We start from the raw sequence: 17,924 nt of genomic DNA on the forward strand, positions 1-17,924 counted from the left end.
TATTTACGAAATATAAGTGGATTTTGAAAATTTCGCCGCATTTTAGAGAACTTTACAGACATTGAGCTAAATAAATAAGATAGAAAAGTGCAAATAAGTATTGCCAATTATTACAAAATGAAGCTCTAAATCCTTTCTTTAGAGGCCGTTAGAGAGCGTTAAAATGTTTGAATGCTCCCATTCATATATTCTTGTATTTCTGTGTCGAGACTCTATGGCTACCTTCTTGAGTACTGATCTGACAGGTTTATTTGGAGTATTCCCACACGCAAATACTGAATGTGTTGAGTTTTAAGACAGTTAATAGAGCATTGATTTAATAGTTCTTAATGACCTAAGAATTGTTTTCCATATTTACATTATTTTGTATCTTGATGAGTTATGGATCTTTTGAATTATACGGCTCTAGGAATGAGAAGATGCCCTAATTCTTGGGAATATTTTTAAGTTCTGTTTTATACATTTATTTTCTATGATTTAAGATGAACAGTCGGCCAAATATTAACCCATATCAAGGTAAGTATTTTTACTAATTATTCATGAAAGATGTTTATTTTTAAGTTCTCTGGAAATTTATATTTATCACTATTTCTGTAGCTGAAAGAAGGCAGCAGTTGACATTGCCATTTAGAAATGGAAACAGGGCTTATAATGGATCGTCCAGTTTTCAGGAAGAAATGTAAAGGAAACTTTTGCCATATTTATTGCATTAATTATTTTATCATTTTATATTTAATTGTTTATTTTAAGATCGCGCCCTCTTAGTGTTCCACTGCAGTTGAATCTTAATAACTTTGAAGAAAGACGCGCTAAGCCTGCACAGGTTTGCTCAGAAAAAAATGACCTTACTGAAAAATCACAGTTAGTATTAATAAACGTCTTTGTTTTACTTGATGTACAAAATAGTTATATTGATTTTCATAAATATATATTTCCTTTAACTATGTTGCACACTTTTCAGTATTTTACACCATGATCGTAGCAGAGTCAGGTTAGAGTGTAAATAATGTGGTTTACTTATTTTTTCTGTAAATCTAACCAATTTCTATGTTGTGTGTGCATCTAAGAAGTGCATGTAATTCTTATTCTACTTTGTCATAACATGTTCAATTTGTCCATCAATGGTATTATTTTTGAACTTTCCTTTTAGAATTTATTGATTTTGATTGTGAAATGTATCACTATATTAGCATGTGTGAAACATCCATTATTCTTTGTTGACAATGAAATCTTAATCCGGTTTGTAAATATTTACATTTAATGTTTACCTTTTATTGTTTGAACCATTCTTTTGTGATATATGAGTCTCATAAATTCATTTACATGTAGGCCTGTTACATACAAAAACAATTATATATCCTTGTGTTTTTTCATGTTAGAGTTTCACTAGAATCTTGATTGAAAGCTCTTAAGAAAATTTGTTATTGTTTTTAACCAATTTCTAGTATTTAATTTAAAATGATGTCTGGAAAATTAGCAAATTTATTCAAGTTATTTTTAACAACTAATTACTGTAATTATAAATTTTTTTAATACACTGTCTGACTTATTTTTTATATAGTTCGTTCATACTAAATATCACTATGCCTTATAGTGTGTATCAGTGATGTACCTACAATAAGTTCGTAAACTTTTATCTGCACCCAACAAAAATGACAAAATTCGTTATATAATTTGAAACCAATGATTTTGTATCTATTAAACCCATTATTCCCTTTTTGTTTTTAATAGAATATATACTGTATAACCTTATTTTTCATTATATTTATTTCTTTTATATCCATTTTTTTTCCACAGTTCTATGCAAAGTACTAGATTTCCTTGTTAAATTCTGTTTTACTTTTTATTAGAAAATTAACCGGGACAGTAAACTGTGGATGTTTAAAGATTTAATTTATCTATGTATAAATTATTTTTTTCATTAGGGATTTAACATCCATATGTTCTCCAACTTAAGATAAGAAAACCTGGTTCTCTTACAGTTTACCAACCTATACTAGCTATATTAGGAAAGTTATGATTTATTTTGAGGGTTTACCATGAAATAAAAGTCAACATGGCCTAGGATTCGAACCCGCACGCACCACTACTGAAATAAGATAGCTAAGATTTTGGCTCAATACAATCAGCCACAGCCTTGATTTTATGCTATTGAAATCTTTAATTTATTGCATTGAAAATCAATGATTCAAAGAATGGTTTAAACAATATGTCTGTTTGATGTTAAAGTTATGATTTACACCTTTAAATGCTTTACTAACATTAAATTAAGTAAATCTTTTCAGTTTAATTTTTGAAATTGAATATTATTTTGAAGTTTGTTATGTTTGAAGAATATTGGGAAAAGATAAGTTGTCAAAACATTATGTTTTCTAGATAACTCCTTTATAGTTATTGTTAATTGTTATTTTGTATTGTTTATGATCTGTCACAGTATCCTACGTTTTTGTGCATTGGTCATTAATTTTTTTGTTAGATGTTTTTTAATTAGGATTTGTTTTCATTTTGTTTTGTTATTTATTATTGCATGTGTTTTATGTTGTTTTTTTTTTTTTGTTTTTTTCATGTAGTGTTATGATATCACTTATAAATAAGTATTTCTCCCCTAGGAGGCTGAGAATTGCTCATAATATCCACTCTACTGGGATATTACAAGTTTCCCCTGAACAAGTAAGACTCATTTATCCATTTGTTGTTAAATCATTATATTAATAATTTTCAGGTTGTTTATAATTTAGGATCTGACAATTTCAGATTTACAGTTTTTCTTCTGACCATTTAATTGATTATGGGGAAATTGGAAGAGGAGCCTTTGGAACTGTTAACAAAATGGTTCATAATGATAGTGGAACACAAATGGCTGTCAAGGTACATAATTTTTTATTAATATTCTCAAATACCAGTTCCCTGATCCTATAATACATTATAAATAGCTAGTCACCAATCGGTATGAATAAATGAATTTAATTGATGTATTTTGATTAGAAAAGATACCTTTTTTTAGCATAAAACTCACTATCGATACATATAAATTATTAATAAGGTGTTGATAGTTGACCTTAAATTGATATGTGGAGAAGATGGTTTATTTGCTGACCGCACCCCTCCTTCCCCTCCCCCCCCCAACCATCTTCTCTACTTATAATTTATTATTTGCTCATTATTTTTTCTGATTACTATTGTAACATAAGCTTTGTAATGGTACCAATGATTAATGTTATTGATTACTTATTAATAATAAATAAACAATTCTTTTCTGTTGAATTTGATAGACGAAGTTTTGATTATCTCTCGTGAAAGTGGAAATAAAAATTTACATGATAAACGTAGTACAATACATTTCCAATACTGTTTTTGGCATTATCATGAATTCTTATCATTAATTTAGCTATAGGTTGATCTGAACTATTTACTTTACTCACACCAGAGAGAATCTTTAAGGGAGTTATTGTCAGTAGGTATCCTATTCTTGTGAGAGGGTCAAAATTTTTCTTTGGGTCTAATACCAAATAAAAGTGAACCCCGTTTCCTCCCTCCTCCCCCCACCTCAGGTAAGATTAGACTAGTTAATTTGGATTAAACCATCTAGAACAAGAAAGCTAAGTTGGAGCCTTAACACGCTGGGCTACCAGGGACTTGGGTATAGTTTAAGGTGCATATTTGATGAAATCAGTGTCTGAGCATACTTAAATAAATTAATGGAAGATTGCTGGTTGACGGTATGTAATAATAATAGGAAGAAGATCCAGGTTTAGTCAAAGAAAAACTCAAATAGTCGTTAAACTATTTATTATGAACCAACATTTCGCACCACGTTGCAGAGTTTCGTTGGGGCTAAAAAAAGATACAAACAATAATATCATGTAAACATAAATAAACAAAGTAAATGAATAATTAAAAAGATGTACTGTGAAACATAAAAATTAAATAAGAATGATGAAAAGTTTTATACAATTAATGAAAACAGTTAAAAAAAAGAAGAAATATAAAATACCATACATGCAAAAGATAGAAAAAGGGGAAGAAGAGTAAAATCAAGAATAAAGGAAGGTAATGAACAAGATAGGAAATGTACCTTTCAGACAAGAGGTCAGTGTGAAAGTGAACGGTTGACAGGATGTATTGGTAGTAGGTGAGGATTGACAGTTAAAAATAATTTTAAAGTAAACAGTTTTATAAAATTAAAGAAAATATTAAAAATAGGCAAACATTAAATGATAATATACATATTAGGGAGGAAGAAATTATATTAAAAAAAAAAATTATTTAATTTTTATGTTTTACTGTACATCTTTTTAATTTTTCATTTACTTTGTTCATTTATGTTCACATCAGTTAGGTGTTTATATTTTTCTTAGCCCTGATGAAATCCTGCAATGTGGGGCAAAATGTCGGCTCACAATAAATAGTTTAACGACTATTTGAGTTTTTCTTTGACTACATCTGGATCATCTTCCTTTTTTTTCTGTTCCTTTATAAAAACCTTGGTTTTATCATTGACCAAACTGGGACTACTATATCACCCATCTCCTGACAGTCAGTTTCTCCGCTTAAACTATTTCATTGCTTCAGCCAACATCTTTTCAAACCTTTAAGTTGACTCTTAGTATCTTTTCTCACTTTTACTATGGCTGCTTAGTTTTCATTGGCCTCTCGGTGGATATCGGGGATGGACTGAAGAGAATTATGGATATTTTCATCAGGTTTATGTGTTTCGAATTATGCGAAAAAATTGTCTCAGCATTACTGATTGCTTCAATATTTCAAAAATTATAATGTGTTTCATGAAAAAAATTTAATAAAAATTTGTTATACATTCTGAAAACCAATTTTGTGAAATTAATAATTTCTTAATTTCAAGGTATTGGCAATTTTGGACTTGTGTCCTTCTGAAATGAGCTATTGGTTATTGGTTATTATATGTTTTATTTTGTTGATATACTTTAATCATAATAACAAGTTTTTTTATCATTATCTATTACCTATATTTTAAAACCAAAACTAAATTATTATGTTACTTATAGAGAATTAGATCAACAGTTGATGAAAGGGAACAGAAACAGCTATTGATGGATCTTGGAGTGGTTATGAAGTCAAATGATTGCCCGTACATAGTCAAGTTCTATGGTGCCCTTTTTATTGAAGTAAGCTGGTATATTCTTTTTTATCACCTAAATTTTATAATACAGTATTTACTTTTGTGCTTTGCCCTCCTCATCATATTACCTTTTATGGTAGTAATAAGGAATCTAACAAGGAGAGTGCAAGGTCTTGGGATCACGGATTTAATTCGAATTTTGTAGGATGGTAAATATAGTTTCCCGGTTGATGAAGATATAAGGTTATAGGTGCCACAACTCAACAATTTTTAGATATTTGAAATTAAAGATGCAAATTAATATTCAAGATAAAAATTTAAATTCAGTTCTGTGGCAAGCGATTACACATAATGGTTTTAACATAGGGCAACAGATCGATGTTCTTCATCGTTTAGAGCCGGGTTCGACTCTGCGGAGGGTTAATAACTCTTTTTTTATTTTATGTCTATTTTTACTTATGGAACATAAGAATGGAGTTTAAATAAATTGGAAATGAATATCTTTAATGGCTAGTAACCTTATAATAGTTGTATTTGTCATTATCATATGTATAATTACAGATTAATTAATAATAATACAGAATAACTATTCAACGAGGAACACCAATCCGTTGCTGTTACGCAAAACCGATTATGTGTAATCACTACAAAACTGAATTTAACGAGTGAATTGCATCTTCAATTGCGAGTATCTAAAAAATTATTGAGTAATGGCCCCTATAACCATCTATCATATTCAACAGGGAAACTAAACCATCATATGAAATTTGAATTAAATCCGTGGCCCCAAGACCTTGCACTCTCCTTGTAAGTAATGTATTTGTCAGAAGTTATAATGTAACAAGGTTATGTTTTTCATAAATATTTCATTTATGCTATAATAGATGAAATAAGCACAAAAGTTAACTTTTAAAGAAACATCTAATTAATTATTACTTTTTATTTCTAACAAAAAATCATTTAATTAAAAACAACCCATAAGAACAGAGCAGTTACCATAAACGTCAAAAAATCTGGAAAACAACTTCATTAGATTAGTAGGTTGAGATTCACCAAGTTTTATTTGCCTGCCAGAAGTATTGGCGTTATACGTATTGTAAGAGCTGTGACTTTATAGTACAGTTACAAATTAATGTATTAATAAAACCCCAATTAAATCATTTTGATACCAAGAGAAGACAAAAGTGAAAATACTATTTGTTTTGAAATCCTATGAATTTATTTTTTGTCTTATGTACATTATTGAAATGCCAGAAATTGAGCACCCAAAAATATTACTTCAAATTCAAATCTCAAAGGTTTTTATTCATGAGAGTAAGGGAATTGATAATATCAAGCCACTGCGATGGGTAATGCTAGTTATTTATACTGGTAGTGTCCGTTTTACATTCCCCTTTCAAATCATTTGGGTGTAACTTCTTTAACCAATTCATACCTGAAACTGTTTTATGGCGCTTGAATTCAAAGTTTAGTCACTTGAAAAAAAAATTATTTGCTTTTTTCTTATTGAATATATATCTGTTAAAAAATCAATTAAAATAAAAAATAAAGTTAATGAAATTGAGCACACATTATACATGAAGTACTTATAGATAAACATAATATGGTTTTATGTACGTATACACATTTTTGTCGAGCAGGACCATACTTACCAAGGAATGGAACCTGATGTAAGTACAAGGACTATTTGTAATAACATTCTTATAATATTTAATATCATAATTGTAATATTAAAATAAATGTAATATATAATAAATGTCATAACACTCTTATTTTTTTACAGGGAGATTGTTGGATTTGCATGGAATTAATGGATACATCTTTGGATAAATTTTATAAATTTATTTATAGGCACTTAGTAACTCAGATTCCTGAGAGTGTGATTGGAAAAATTGCAGTTGCGGTATTATTATTGATGTTCACTTGTAGATTAATTACATATTCCTTATACTAGATTTACCTAGTCATATCATTTATTATAGGGTGATTCTAGAAATATTATTGTTGAAATGTATTTGTTACCTTTTCAGACTGTGCGTGCTTTAAATTATTTGAAAGAACATTTGAAAATAATTCATCGAGATGTTAAACCAAGCAACATTCTCCTCGACAGGAGAGGTAATATTAAATTATGTGACTTTGGAATTTCAGGGCAGCTTGTCGACTCCATTGCAAAAACCAATGATGCGGGTTGTAGACCATATATGGCGGTAATTATATATCTTTTTATTTTTTTCTTCTAATATTTAAGTAATATTTCGATGTTGAGATAAAATTAATTATTATTTTAAAAAATTATTGGTAAACTGTTGCTTCCATTAATTGATTTAAATCATACTTTATCAAAATGTTTTGTTGTTTCTCGATCTAATATTTTTTAATCAATAGTTTTGTGAAAGTTACAGTTCTAATAAGTGTTTAATTTGTTCTCAAGACTCCCTAAAAATATAATAACTAGAATTAGTTATTACCAGCTGTATCCTGAGGTTTCTCCTGCATTACTCATGACTCTTACAATGTTTAGATGATGGGAAATTTCAGTTAAATGAAATGGCTGGTTTCAAAGTATCTGAGAAAAGAATTAGATTGTTTATATATTTTTATATAATTCTTTTAAATATTTTTAGCTTCAAATTTGTAGATAAAAAGAAAAGTAGAAAATTTTATTATTATTATATTATATTGCTATTTTTAAAATGTTTAGATACTTAATTTATTATTTAAGTAGCAAAGTAATGAAATCAATGTTTTATATTAGCCTGAAAGAATTGATCCACAAAGATCCAAGAGCGGTTACGATGTTCGTTCAGATGTGTGGTCATTGGGAATTACTCTGATGGAAGTTGCAACAGGGAGGTTTCCCTATCCCAAGTGGAAGTCAGTCTTTGACCAACTTTACCAAGTTGTGAATGGCAAAGCTCCTTCTCTGTCTCCTGCCTATCAAAACCGGTTTTCTGAAAATTTTATCTCATTTGTTGATACATGGTAAGTAACAATAAAAAATTAATATAATATAGCTCTACAGTTAAAAAGTTACGATTTTTATTTCTTTGAAAAATGGGGAGAAAAAAAATCTACGATATATATATAACTTACTTTTAGAGGTGGGTTGTGATAGCTGTTATTGGTACCGCCTACCCAAAATCTTCTCACCCTAACTTTAGAGTAAAAGTCAGGTGACTATAATAATTGCTTGCTTCAAACTGATACTTAATTCATTTACCATCAATCATCCCAGATGTTTTCAACTTTTTATAGTAGTGAGATGTAGAAATATTCTGTACAGACAGTTGTTTCCATCAGGTTCTATTGCTTAGTAAGTGGCTGAAGTCGTGCTGCTTGATGAAAATGTGTATAATGCCATATTTTCTAGCCTCAATGTAATCTATAAAGTCTTTATATAATATGAAATTTACAAGATTTAAATGTGATTGATTTATTTTTATTGAGTTCCTTTTTAATATGCCTTACAGATTTTACACTTCGCAAGTTTTGAAAGAAACTGAAGATTTAACCTTTCTAAATAACAAAATAGAATACTCCTTTTATTAAATAATTATATAACATTTCGGGGCTAAACTGTCCTTTTTCAAATCTGATCCCTAAAATTATACATTAAATTCTGTCAACAAAAAATACGAGTATATATGAAGAGTTTTCTATCAAATTCAACATATTCATTTTTGGAAAATTAATAATAAAATATTAATATTGTAGCATTTCATGTAGATAATTTTTATTTTTATTAAACTATTAGACTAGTAGGAATTTAAATTTTGAAATAAAGTGAATTGGTTTCAGTGGTTGAATTTTTATTTAGCAAAAAATCCTGTTCTTTTGGTTAAAAAAAAAACTTCTTTGAACATAACATCCCTTTGCTAAATTACAACTTTTTAAAAAACAAATTGTATTATAATTTAAAAAAAATTAAAATAAAACTATTATTATCAAATTAAAATTCATTTTACAACAATTATGGTAACACTTTTTATAAATATAACTGAGAGAAAACTGAAAAAACAAAACAAAATATTGTAATGTTTATAATTTAATAACTACCTATTATTAGATTAATTGTATAATTTACCTACCATAAACTCAATATCACTTTTTTGTAAAAAGTAAACCCTGGAATTGAGAAATTATATCATACACATTTAAAACCTAGTAAGGCATTGTAATAAAATTTGGTTTATATGTATTTGTAGACATTGAAGAAAAAATCTCTATTTGATGGTTAAATCTTATTTCTGGTTAAAATCTTTCTTGATGATTAGATAATATCATCACTATCAACTTCGCTTGAATATTTATTTTTTTAAATCTTTCTGTATAAATGTCTATCCGAAACTTTTATTCACTATGGCTTGCATCACAAGACTCACTGGTGTTCGGTCATTTTGCCATATTTATAAAAAAAATAAAATAATGATTATTAAACGAAAGAAAGGATAAAGAAATAGTTTGGAAATTACTAATGGTAAATAACGAACTCACAACATCTTATTACTGCAGAGATCTTTAATATTGGACACTTTATACGATGTGAGTTCTTGTAAATTTCTTTTCTGTTTTCGGATTTCTTTATTATCTTATAAAGTTTCCCAATATCATTGAACCATACTTTTTATCTTCGTTCCATTAATTCTTCATATTGTTCAATAAATTAGAGAAGTGAATAGTGAAATTCATCGTGAATACACTTCGCAAGTTCTCTTTTGATGTAAAACCAGTTGATTTATTTATGATGCATCTTGATATTTTGGTCTGTTTTTTATGCCAATTTAATAGAAAACAACAGAATAACATACATTTCTTAAAAAATTGTGATGAAAAAAGTTCATTCTCTGTAATCTGTAATAAACTTTCATTTCTCCTCAGATGGGATAACCGAGTAATATGCTAGACGTACATTGTCCTCTCAGAGGGGACAACCAAGTGCTAAGGGTTAAAAGTTCACTTTGTCAAATTACAAATCATCATCAGATAAAGCCTTTTTTTACTTTACCTTTACAACAGTAAGTAAGTTATGAGTATTGATGGACATACAATAATGACCTTATTCTCTCGAGGAGATTATACTACCAAAGATAGCAAGAGGGAAACTTCCCTTTTAGGCCTACCTCCGAAATTCCATGATAAGAGGCAGGCTTCTTACCTTAAAAACATTAACAACGTGTGAAAAGAGTAGTGTTTGAAAAAAAATTTAGTGTTTTTTTTTTACAGTTCGAAAGATTAAAAAGACGGTTTACCTACTCTACTTAGTCTTGGTTGTTCTTTCTCTGATAAGTGTAATAATACTGGCTGACTTTTTTTTTTTTAGCTTAATAAAAGAAGAAAACCGAAGGCCAAAGTATAATGGACTCTTGGAACATCCATTTATACGACAAAGTGAACAAGCTCAAGTTAATACTGCTGGTTACTTCTCAGAAGTTTTAGACAATATGGCTCGGAATGGAGCCTTTTTATCTACTGCCGATCAACCTTGATTCAATTTTATTACCCGCTGGGCTTTCATGTGGTTTATTTAACCATTACTGTAAAAATTTATATATATTTATTTTATTTTCATTTGCTAAAAGTATTTGTTCTCATTCTCTTAAAACAGATTATGAACACTTACTCATTACCACTTAGTTAAGTTGTGGTTGTTTTTTTATTATTTTAACGTTTTTAATGAAAACATGAAGTTTAAAAGAATATATATTTTGGTTTTAAATATCTATAATAGCACCAACATGTGCCTATTGTTAATTATTTGTTATTGAATGTTGACTTTGAAATGTCTTGCTAATCTATTGTAAATAGAAATTATAGCATTGTTGATTGAGAAATTGTTAAGATAGTTTTACATGTGTGTAAATCAAATTTTAAGAATGTAAATGTGTTATATTGAAGAGATTAATAATGATTGATCTTTTGAAGTGTTGTGAAAATTATTTTGTTTTATCCTTTTCTTTTGTATTGAACTGATACGATCTACGAATATTTTTGTTTCTCGAGTGATTTCTGATTTGATATCTAGCAGGAATATCTTCAATAAATATTTCTGATCATTAACATTAAAGTTTTTGATTGCTTTAAAATGATGATATTAAACATTACATAAAACACTAACTTTGCTCAGTGTTAAATTTGGATTATACGTGCCTCTTTTATTCATATGATGAGTACATGACCAATAGCACACCAAAGATGTTGCAAGCAAATGCCACTTACTCAAAATATTTAAAAAAAAATTATTGTGCATTCCAGGATGTACTTAGCCCTGTTTCCCCCCCCCCCCCATATATTCAACTGATCTAACAATAATTGTGGAAACATTTATATTTTTAATTTTAGCTTGATAAGGCTGCGGTGAAATTTTTTTGGACCAAAAGAGGTGCCACAAAATTTTTTTATCCCAAGAAGGTTGCCATGGCAAAGATAGTTTTATAATCACTGATGTAGATAAATACTGCGAGGGCATTAATGTCTGTAGTATAAAGCCACTACAAAGCTTATGTTATTTGAATTATAGTGTTGAATCTTTTAGCCACAAAAGCTGACATCAATGAATTGTATTTAAAAATTATGGATTTTGACACTTTTGTTTTGAGATTGATCTTATCTTGTATATTTAGATTTTGATCTCTTTTTCATTAAATGCTGACAGTTAAATATGATTGAGTATTTTTCTACCATTCAGTGTGGAAAAAAGGATCAACAAGACCACTTCCCAGGTTTGCATCCCACTTCAGTGAAGGTGACAACAGTAAAGAGGAACCTATATAAAATAATCCTACTATCAGAGATTTATCTTGTACCATTATTGTTTAGAGGAATACGGAATTTCCACGTCTTATCAACCAAACTAGATAGATCTGGGTAAGGTACTTTTACATATTGGTTGGGAGTGGGGGTTAAGATCTCTTAAAATGGGTTGTCTGTAGGCGAGGGAGTTGTGGCTTCTCCTTAGCAACCTCTTCGAAACTGTGGCACTGGTTCAAATCCGCCCTGATTGAGTCGACTTTCATTTGTTGGGAGTCCCACAGACTGAAAACTAAACCCTCCTACCATGGTTAGAATAAGGTGGTAACCAGTAGGTTTATTGAACACAGGTGTGGTGGACACAAATAAAATGTTTTAACTGTTCTTTCTGTTTTATTAGTTATGGTTAAATAACACATAACGTTCATACAGAACCAATAAAACACACAACTAAGCCTTAGTGGCAACTTATTGACTATTGTCCCTTACAAACAGTACAATGGATATATTCACAGTTTACCACAATCCAACATGTATACAATAAAAAATTAATTTTTACATCTCACTTTAACATAGTTAACCCTTCTGTATGTCAGAAATGACCAGGCAGAAGTATATATATATATCACAGAAAGTCTAAATGTCATAAATCTAAAAAGGTTCATAGAAAAGATATAGATAATGAAGATTCAGATTTTTTCATCTATATTGATTATATATAAGGTATCCGAAAGCGAAACAGTATTCCTACGTTACCACCACACTAGAAGGAACCAATCTAGACTTTGTGTGGTAATAAACCTGTGGGCAAGTGGTCCTCCGACACATGGCAGATCTACCGTAGAACTTCTGAGTGAAGTATTGGTGAAGACCCAAACAGATGGAAGATCCTCCGAGAAGAAACTTTGAAGGAACATTAACACGCTGTGGGTGAATAGCCCAAAGAAACTTTCCTACCCGTTGGTCCAAGCCTGGAATTAACGTGGGTCTTTCAAACTACTGGAGTCTCACAGTTCCTAACAGGGCATGGGTTTCCGAGTTAAGCTTGCTGTACTTGGCATAAACATCGATCTCCAATGCCCAAGTTGTTTGGGTATGGAGATCGCTGAGCATGTACAAGTCTACCGCTCGTGAGGTAGGGTTTTACCCAAAACATCGATATTTTCCTTTCTATGTTTTACGTTTGAAAAGTTACTAAATTAAAACCTAAAATTTACAGTATAAACAGATTCCTACCAACAATGTGGTGGGATAAAAAAGTACCTCCAACCTTCACTTTAACGACATGATAAAAGATAAATTACGACAAGAAAAACATCGATGTTTTAAAATATCGTTGCATATAAATCTTTGCCAAAAATACATCCGTTTTTGAACATCTATTTCAGAAACATAAGGTCTGTTTCAACGATAACGCATGCTCCAGCCAGTGAGAAGTAGTCTTTGAAACAAAAAATGCGACATCGATTACAAAAAGCATCGATGTTTTTGAACATCCATTTCAGTAATTTATTTATTTATTTAATAACATATCAGTCTGGTGCGCCTTACTTGGTTGCTACAACTGTTACATCTAATTTGTTTTTGACGTGACAACGTCTTATAAATCATTTTGCGGGATGCCATGTTAGAAAAAGTGTCCCGTAACGGAAGTAGATTGTGGGGGAGGTAATTAGTAGTGTAGTAGTGGGGGTAAGAGGATTATAGATGCTGAGAGTCATGCAGGCAAAAGTGTACCGTAACGGAGAAGGTAGTGGTGGGGATGGGTAAGAGTGAGGTGGTGGGGGTAAGAGGATTATAGATGCTGAGAGTCATGCAGGCAAAAGTGTACCGTAACGGAGAAGGTAGTGGTGGGGATGGGTAAGAGTGAGGTGGTGGGGGTAAGAGGATTATAGAGTATACGTTGTCACGGAAATACGTCGCCTCGGCGCGAAGCGCCGAGGCCTACACGGGCACGGTTTTTGGTTTTAACAATTGATTATGAAGTGGTCCTTGGAACAGACCTAGTATTTGAAAACTTTTTGAATTTGGCTCAATGGAATTACAAATCAAAAAATCAATAAGAACAATTTACAATATAATATTTTCTTTTCAAATCAAATATACAACACAAAATTAATCACATGTTTACACTAATTTATTTATTTATTTAATAACAGATCACCCTTGTGCGCCTTACATAAATTATATAACTATTACTTTTAACTTATTTTTTTGCATTAATTAATTAGAAAAATGCCTTTTATATTACAGCATCCGTTTTGAAATTAACTACTATGTTTACTAAATCTAACTTATGACTACTTATTTCTAAATAAAGAACAAGTGACGAATGTTCTTGGAATCACTGGACCAATTGTTGTTTTGGATCATTTAATTAAATTGGCGTATCTTTCTTTCAAATTAACTTTTTTTTGCTTTGTTTTTTAACATTACAGGACAATTGTTTGTTTTGTTAGGTCAACGAATGTCGTTATTTATTGCTATTAATTTTACTTTTCTCTTTTATAAAGAAGCATTATTTTTATCTATTTATTTGATCTTATTTTCTTTTAATCATAATATTGTATATAGTTAGGGGTGTCTGTTATATGAGACTATACCCCTTCCCCATAATCAATTGTTAAAAAAAAAATAAGTAATAATTTTCATTGTATCTATTTATTTTTATTTCTATCATTTTATCTTAACATAGTTTCATTTTGTATCTTTTTAGCCCTGATGAAGCCCTGCAAAGTGGGGCGAAACATTGGAAAATAAATAGTTGTAAACTATTTTTGTTTCACTATTGACCGCAACCCTGACCATCTTCCTATATATCAATTTTTACGGTCAACTATATATACATATATATAATAGTTATATAATTTATGTAAGGCGCACAAGGATGATCTGTTAATAAATAGATAAATTAGTGTAAACATGTGATTCATTTTGTGTTGTATATTTGATTTGAAAATAAAATATTATATATATATATTGTAAATTGTTCTTATTGATTTTTTGATATGTAACTGCATTGAGCCAAATTCAAAAAGTTTTCAAATACCATGTCTGTTCCAACGACCACTTCATACATATAATTATCCACTTCATAATCAATTGTTAAAACCAAAAACAAATGAGATGTAACAGTTGTAGCAACCAAGTAAGGCGCACCAGGCCGATATGTTATTAAATAAATTAGTGTAAACATGTGATTAATTTTGTGTTGTATATTTGATTTGAAAATAAAATATTATATTGTAAATTGTTCTTATTGATTTGTAATTCCATTGAGCGAAATTCAAAAAGTTTTCAAATACTAGGTCTGTTCCAAGGACCACTTCATAATCAATTGTTAAAACCAAAAACAAATTAGATGTAACAGTTGTAGCAACCAAGTAAGGCGCACCAGGCTGATATGTTATTAAATAAATTAGTGTAAACATGTGATTAATTTTGTGTTGTATATTTGATTTGAAAATAAAATTATATTGTAAATTGTTCTCATTGATTTTTTGATATGTAACTCCATTGAAATATGAAATATTGATCTTTTTTGTAGTCGATGTCGCATTCTTTGTTCCAACAACCATTTCTGCCTGTCTGGAGAATGCGTAGCCGTTAGAACAGACCTTATGTTACTGAAATGGATGTTCAAAACATCGATGTATTTTTGCCAATGTTTTGTAATCAACGATATATTAATATTAAGTATTGGTATTTTAAAACATCGGTGTTTTTTGTAGTCGAATTCGAATTCTTGGTTTCAAAAACCACTTCTGAAAGGCCATAGAAAGTGTGATCGTTGGAACAGACTTTATGTTACTAAAATGGATGTTCAAAAACATCGATGTATTTTGGGTAATAAATTGAGAGCAACGATATTTAAAAATATCGATGTTTTTTGTAGTCGATGTCCCATTCTTTGATTGAAAAAGCACTTCTGACTGGCCGGAGCATGCGTAGTCGTTGGAACAGCCCTTATGTTACTGAAATTGTTTAATAAAAACATCGATATTTTTTTGTCGATGTCGCATCTCTACTATGAGGCACTCAGAGCCAAGATGATGAGGGAGAGAGGGCTCCATGTTCTGACCGAGAGCAATCTCCCTCATCTGATGTCCAAAGAGAACTACCCGTACTACAAGGTCTTTGTGTACGGGTGGAAGGAACCTGTTGAATGCACTCACTTCTCCCTGAGTGGAAGATAAGCTGCACCAGTGAGACTGCCGGACAGGATAGAAGAGGACAATTTATAAAAAAGAATGCTGTGTGTACAGCTTTAGGCAGAGTAGGGTTATGAATAAATAACCTCAGAATTATTAAGAATGGATGGGTGATGGATAATCAAGTAACCACATACATAACCACTGAGACTTTCTACTTGTATAGTATATTTATCTGTACTTGTCTAGGACAAGTACAGATAAATATACTATACATTCTATGAATTCATTTATTGTAAATATATACGACAATTTATTGCTTACGATATTATAGGGATGGTAGGAGGTCGACTTTTATTTCGTGGCAGTCCCACGTAATGAAAACTTGACCCTTTCACCATGGTTAGAATAGGGTAGTAGCCTATAGAAATCCTACTTCCGGCCCTCCGTATGTCAGAAATGACCAGAAAAGAGCAAAGAAACAGCCATCTCAGGTCATGGTTTTAAGACATCACCTTAGCAACCTCTAGAAAAATTGGTCCTTGTTCAAATCTGACCTGGATAGATTTAAATTTATGTCGTGGTGGACCCAGGGAACGAATTTCAACCTTCCCATTCTGTCTAGAGTGGATTGGTAACTTGTAGGATAACTACCCCGTAAATGGCTAGGTGGAGGTAAAAGAGCCATCTTATCTACACGTAATGACTGAATAATTTATTCTGAATATACGGACTTGAACATTGAGAAATAGCAACCAAAAGTACTACTGTAAAAATTTTGATTATTCAGTAAATTATTTTTCGATTTTGGCTAATTTGAACTTCCATATTAATGAAAATCGCTAATTGACCTTGGAATCCAAGTGAAAAATAAATCATTTTATAAAAGATTATATAGCTATACTCAGAGTGGTGAGCAGAAAGATTCCAGTAGTAAGCCTAAAGGAATGCTACCAGAAAGGAGCTCTAAGATCACGTATACGGTCACTCAGATGTGGTGCAAAATTTGGATCATCCAAGCCCTTAGTCGGAACGCTGAGGAACGGAGTGAGTTTAATAATCATAATTAAGAAACATTATAATTAGTATAACTCTTCATGCCTCTCATATCTTAGTAATGGCAAGAAAAGGTGTCCTATGAGAGTTAGTTCTTTGTTAATTCCTACAAGGAGAGAGATACCGATCGAGAGGTCATGTCGATAAAACAAAAAATTATCAAAAGAAGGTCGGGAAGGTGGTCTGCCAAAATACACAAATAAATAAGTTTCGTTTCTTTGTTTATTATTGCTAATTGCTTTCTCGTCTATCTTCTCATTTTATTCTATGGTCAACTGTTTACACCTCATTAAAAAAATAGATTAAAAAATCAAGAAGATTAAACTTAGTAGAATCAAAACATAGGAACAGGCTACGTTAATAAATGTTATTAAACTGCATCAACATAGTTGATGTCACTTTTTTTTAGCTTCGTATTTTTAATGAATGAATAAATGAACAGCTCATAATCAAAATCCATGTCGTCTTTTTAGAAGATTTTACAAATGAAGAAAAGCTTATGTCTCTTATTTTTAACGTCTTCTCAGCAAAGTTGTAAACCACCTATTATTCTTTCACAACAGTAGCAAACCAGTATGCGTTCAAAATGAGACAAATTGGAAGATACATCACAAAATATTAGCAAAATGCATTCGGATCAAGACAAAATTCAGTTTGCTGTGAACAGCATACTTCATAGTTCTATACTCTCATTTTGTGCGTAGGTTTCCAGCCAAACATAATTTACTATTCTGGTACATTTTTTGCAATAAGTATATTTATTACAAGATTCAACCTCTCACTGCAAGTTTTCTTTATTTCTTAGTCAGGCAATAAACTTTAATTGTATTCTCACCACATATGTATCTCTTTGTTCGATTCATCAGGTT

The 17,924-nt window shown here is 30.4% G+C and overlaps 1 protein-coding gene across 4 annotated transcripts; it reads left to right on the top strand.

Annotated features, from left to right (window-relative positions):
* The first annotated feature begins 191 nt into the window (after positions 1-191).
* On the top strand, positions 192-11,022 carry LOC106685090 (MAP kinase kinase 4). 4 transcript variants are annotated; one of them, XM_067050598.1, is made up of 12 exons: positions 192-516; positions 598-679; positions 751-861; positions 962-991; positions 2,610-2,670; positions 2,755-2,868; positions 5,025-5,144; positions 6,739-6,768; positions 6,882-7,001; positions 7,129-7,308; positions 7,857-8,083; positions 10,422-11,022. In XM_067050598.1, exons 1-12 carry the CDS (start codon positions 483-485, stop codon positions 10,585-10,587), a joined length of 1,275 nt encoding a protein of 424 aa, XP_066906699.1. In that variant the 5' UTR covers positions 192-482; the 3' UTR covers positions 10,588-11,022. The 4 variants fall into 4 exon arrangements, with proteins under 4 accessions (XP_066906699.1, XP_066906708.1, XP_066906706.1 ...); XM_067050605.1 differs by lacking the exon at positions 962-991 and having other exon boundaries at positions 193-516; XM_014427579.3 differs by lacking the exon at positions 6,739-6,768 and having other exon boundaries at positions 194-516.
* The last annotated feature ends 6,902 nt before the right edge of the window (positions 11,023-17,924 follow it).

The sequence above is a fragment of the Halyomorpha halys genome, unplaced genomic scaffold, assembly GCF_000696795.3.
Source record: "Halyomorpha halys isolate HHAL.00 unplaced genomic scaffold, Hhal_1.1 Scaffold657.1, whole genome shotgun sequence".
In the NCBI taxonomy this organism is placed as follows: domain Eukaryota; kingdom Metazoa; phylum Arthropoda; class Insecta; order Hemiptera; family Pentatomidae; genus Halyomorpha; species Halyomorpha halys.

Excerpts from the sequence above, each read along its gene's own strand:
- LOC106685090 (XM_067050598.1), top strand. The coding sequence starts at position 483 with ATGAACAGTCGGCCAAATATTAACCCATATCAAG. Across the intron at positions 517-597 it reads AAATATTAACCCATATCAAG|CTGAAAGAAGGCAGCAGTTG; the intron begins GTAAGTATTTTT and ends CTATTTCTGTAG. Across the intron at positions 2,671-2,754 it reads TACAAGTTTCCCCTGAACAA|ATTTACAGTTTTTCTTCTGA; the intron begins GTAAGACTCATT and ends TGACAATTTCAG.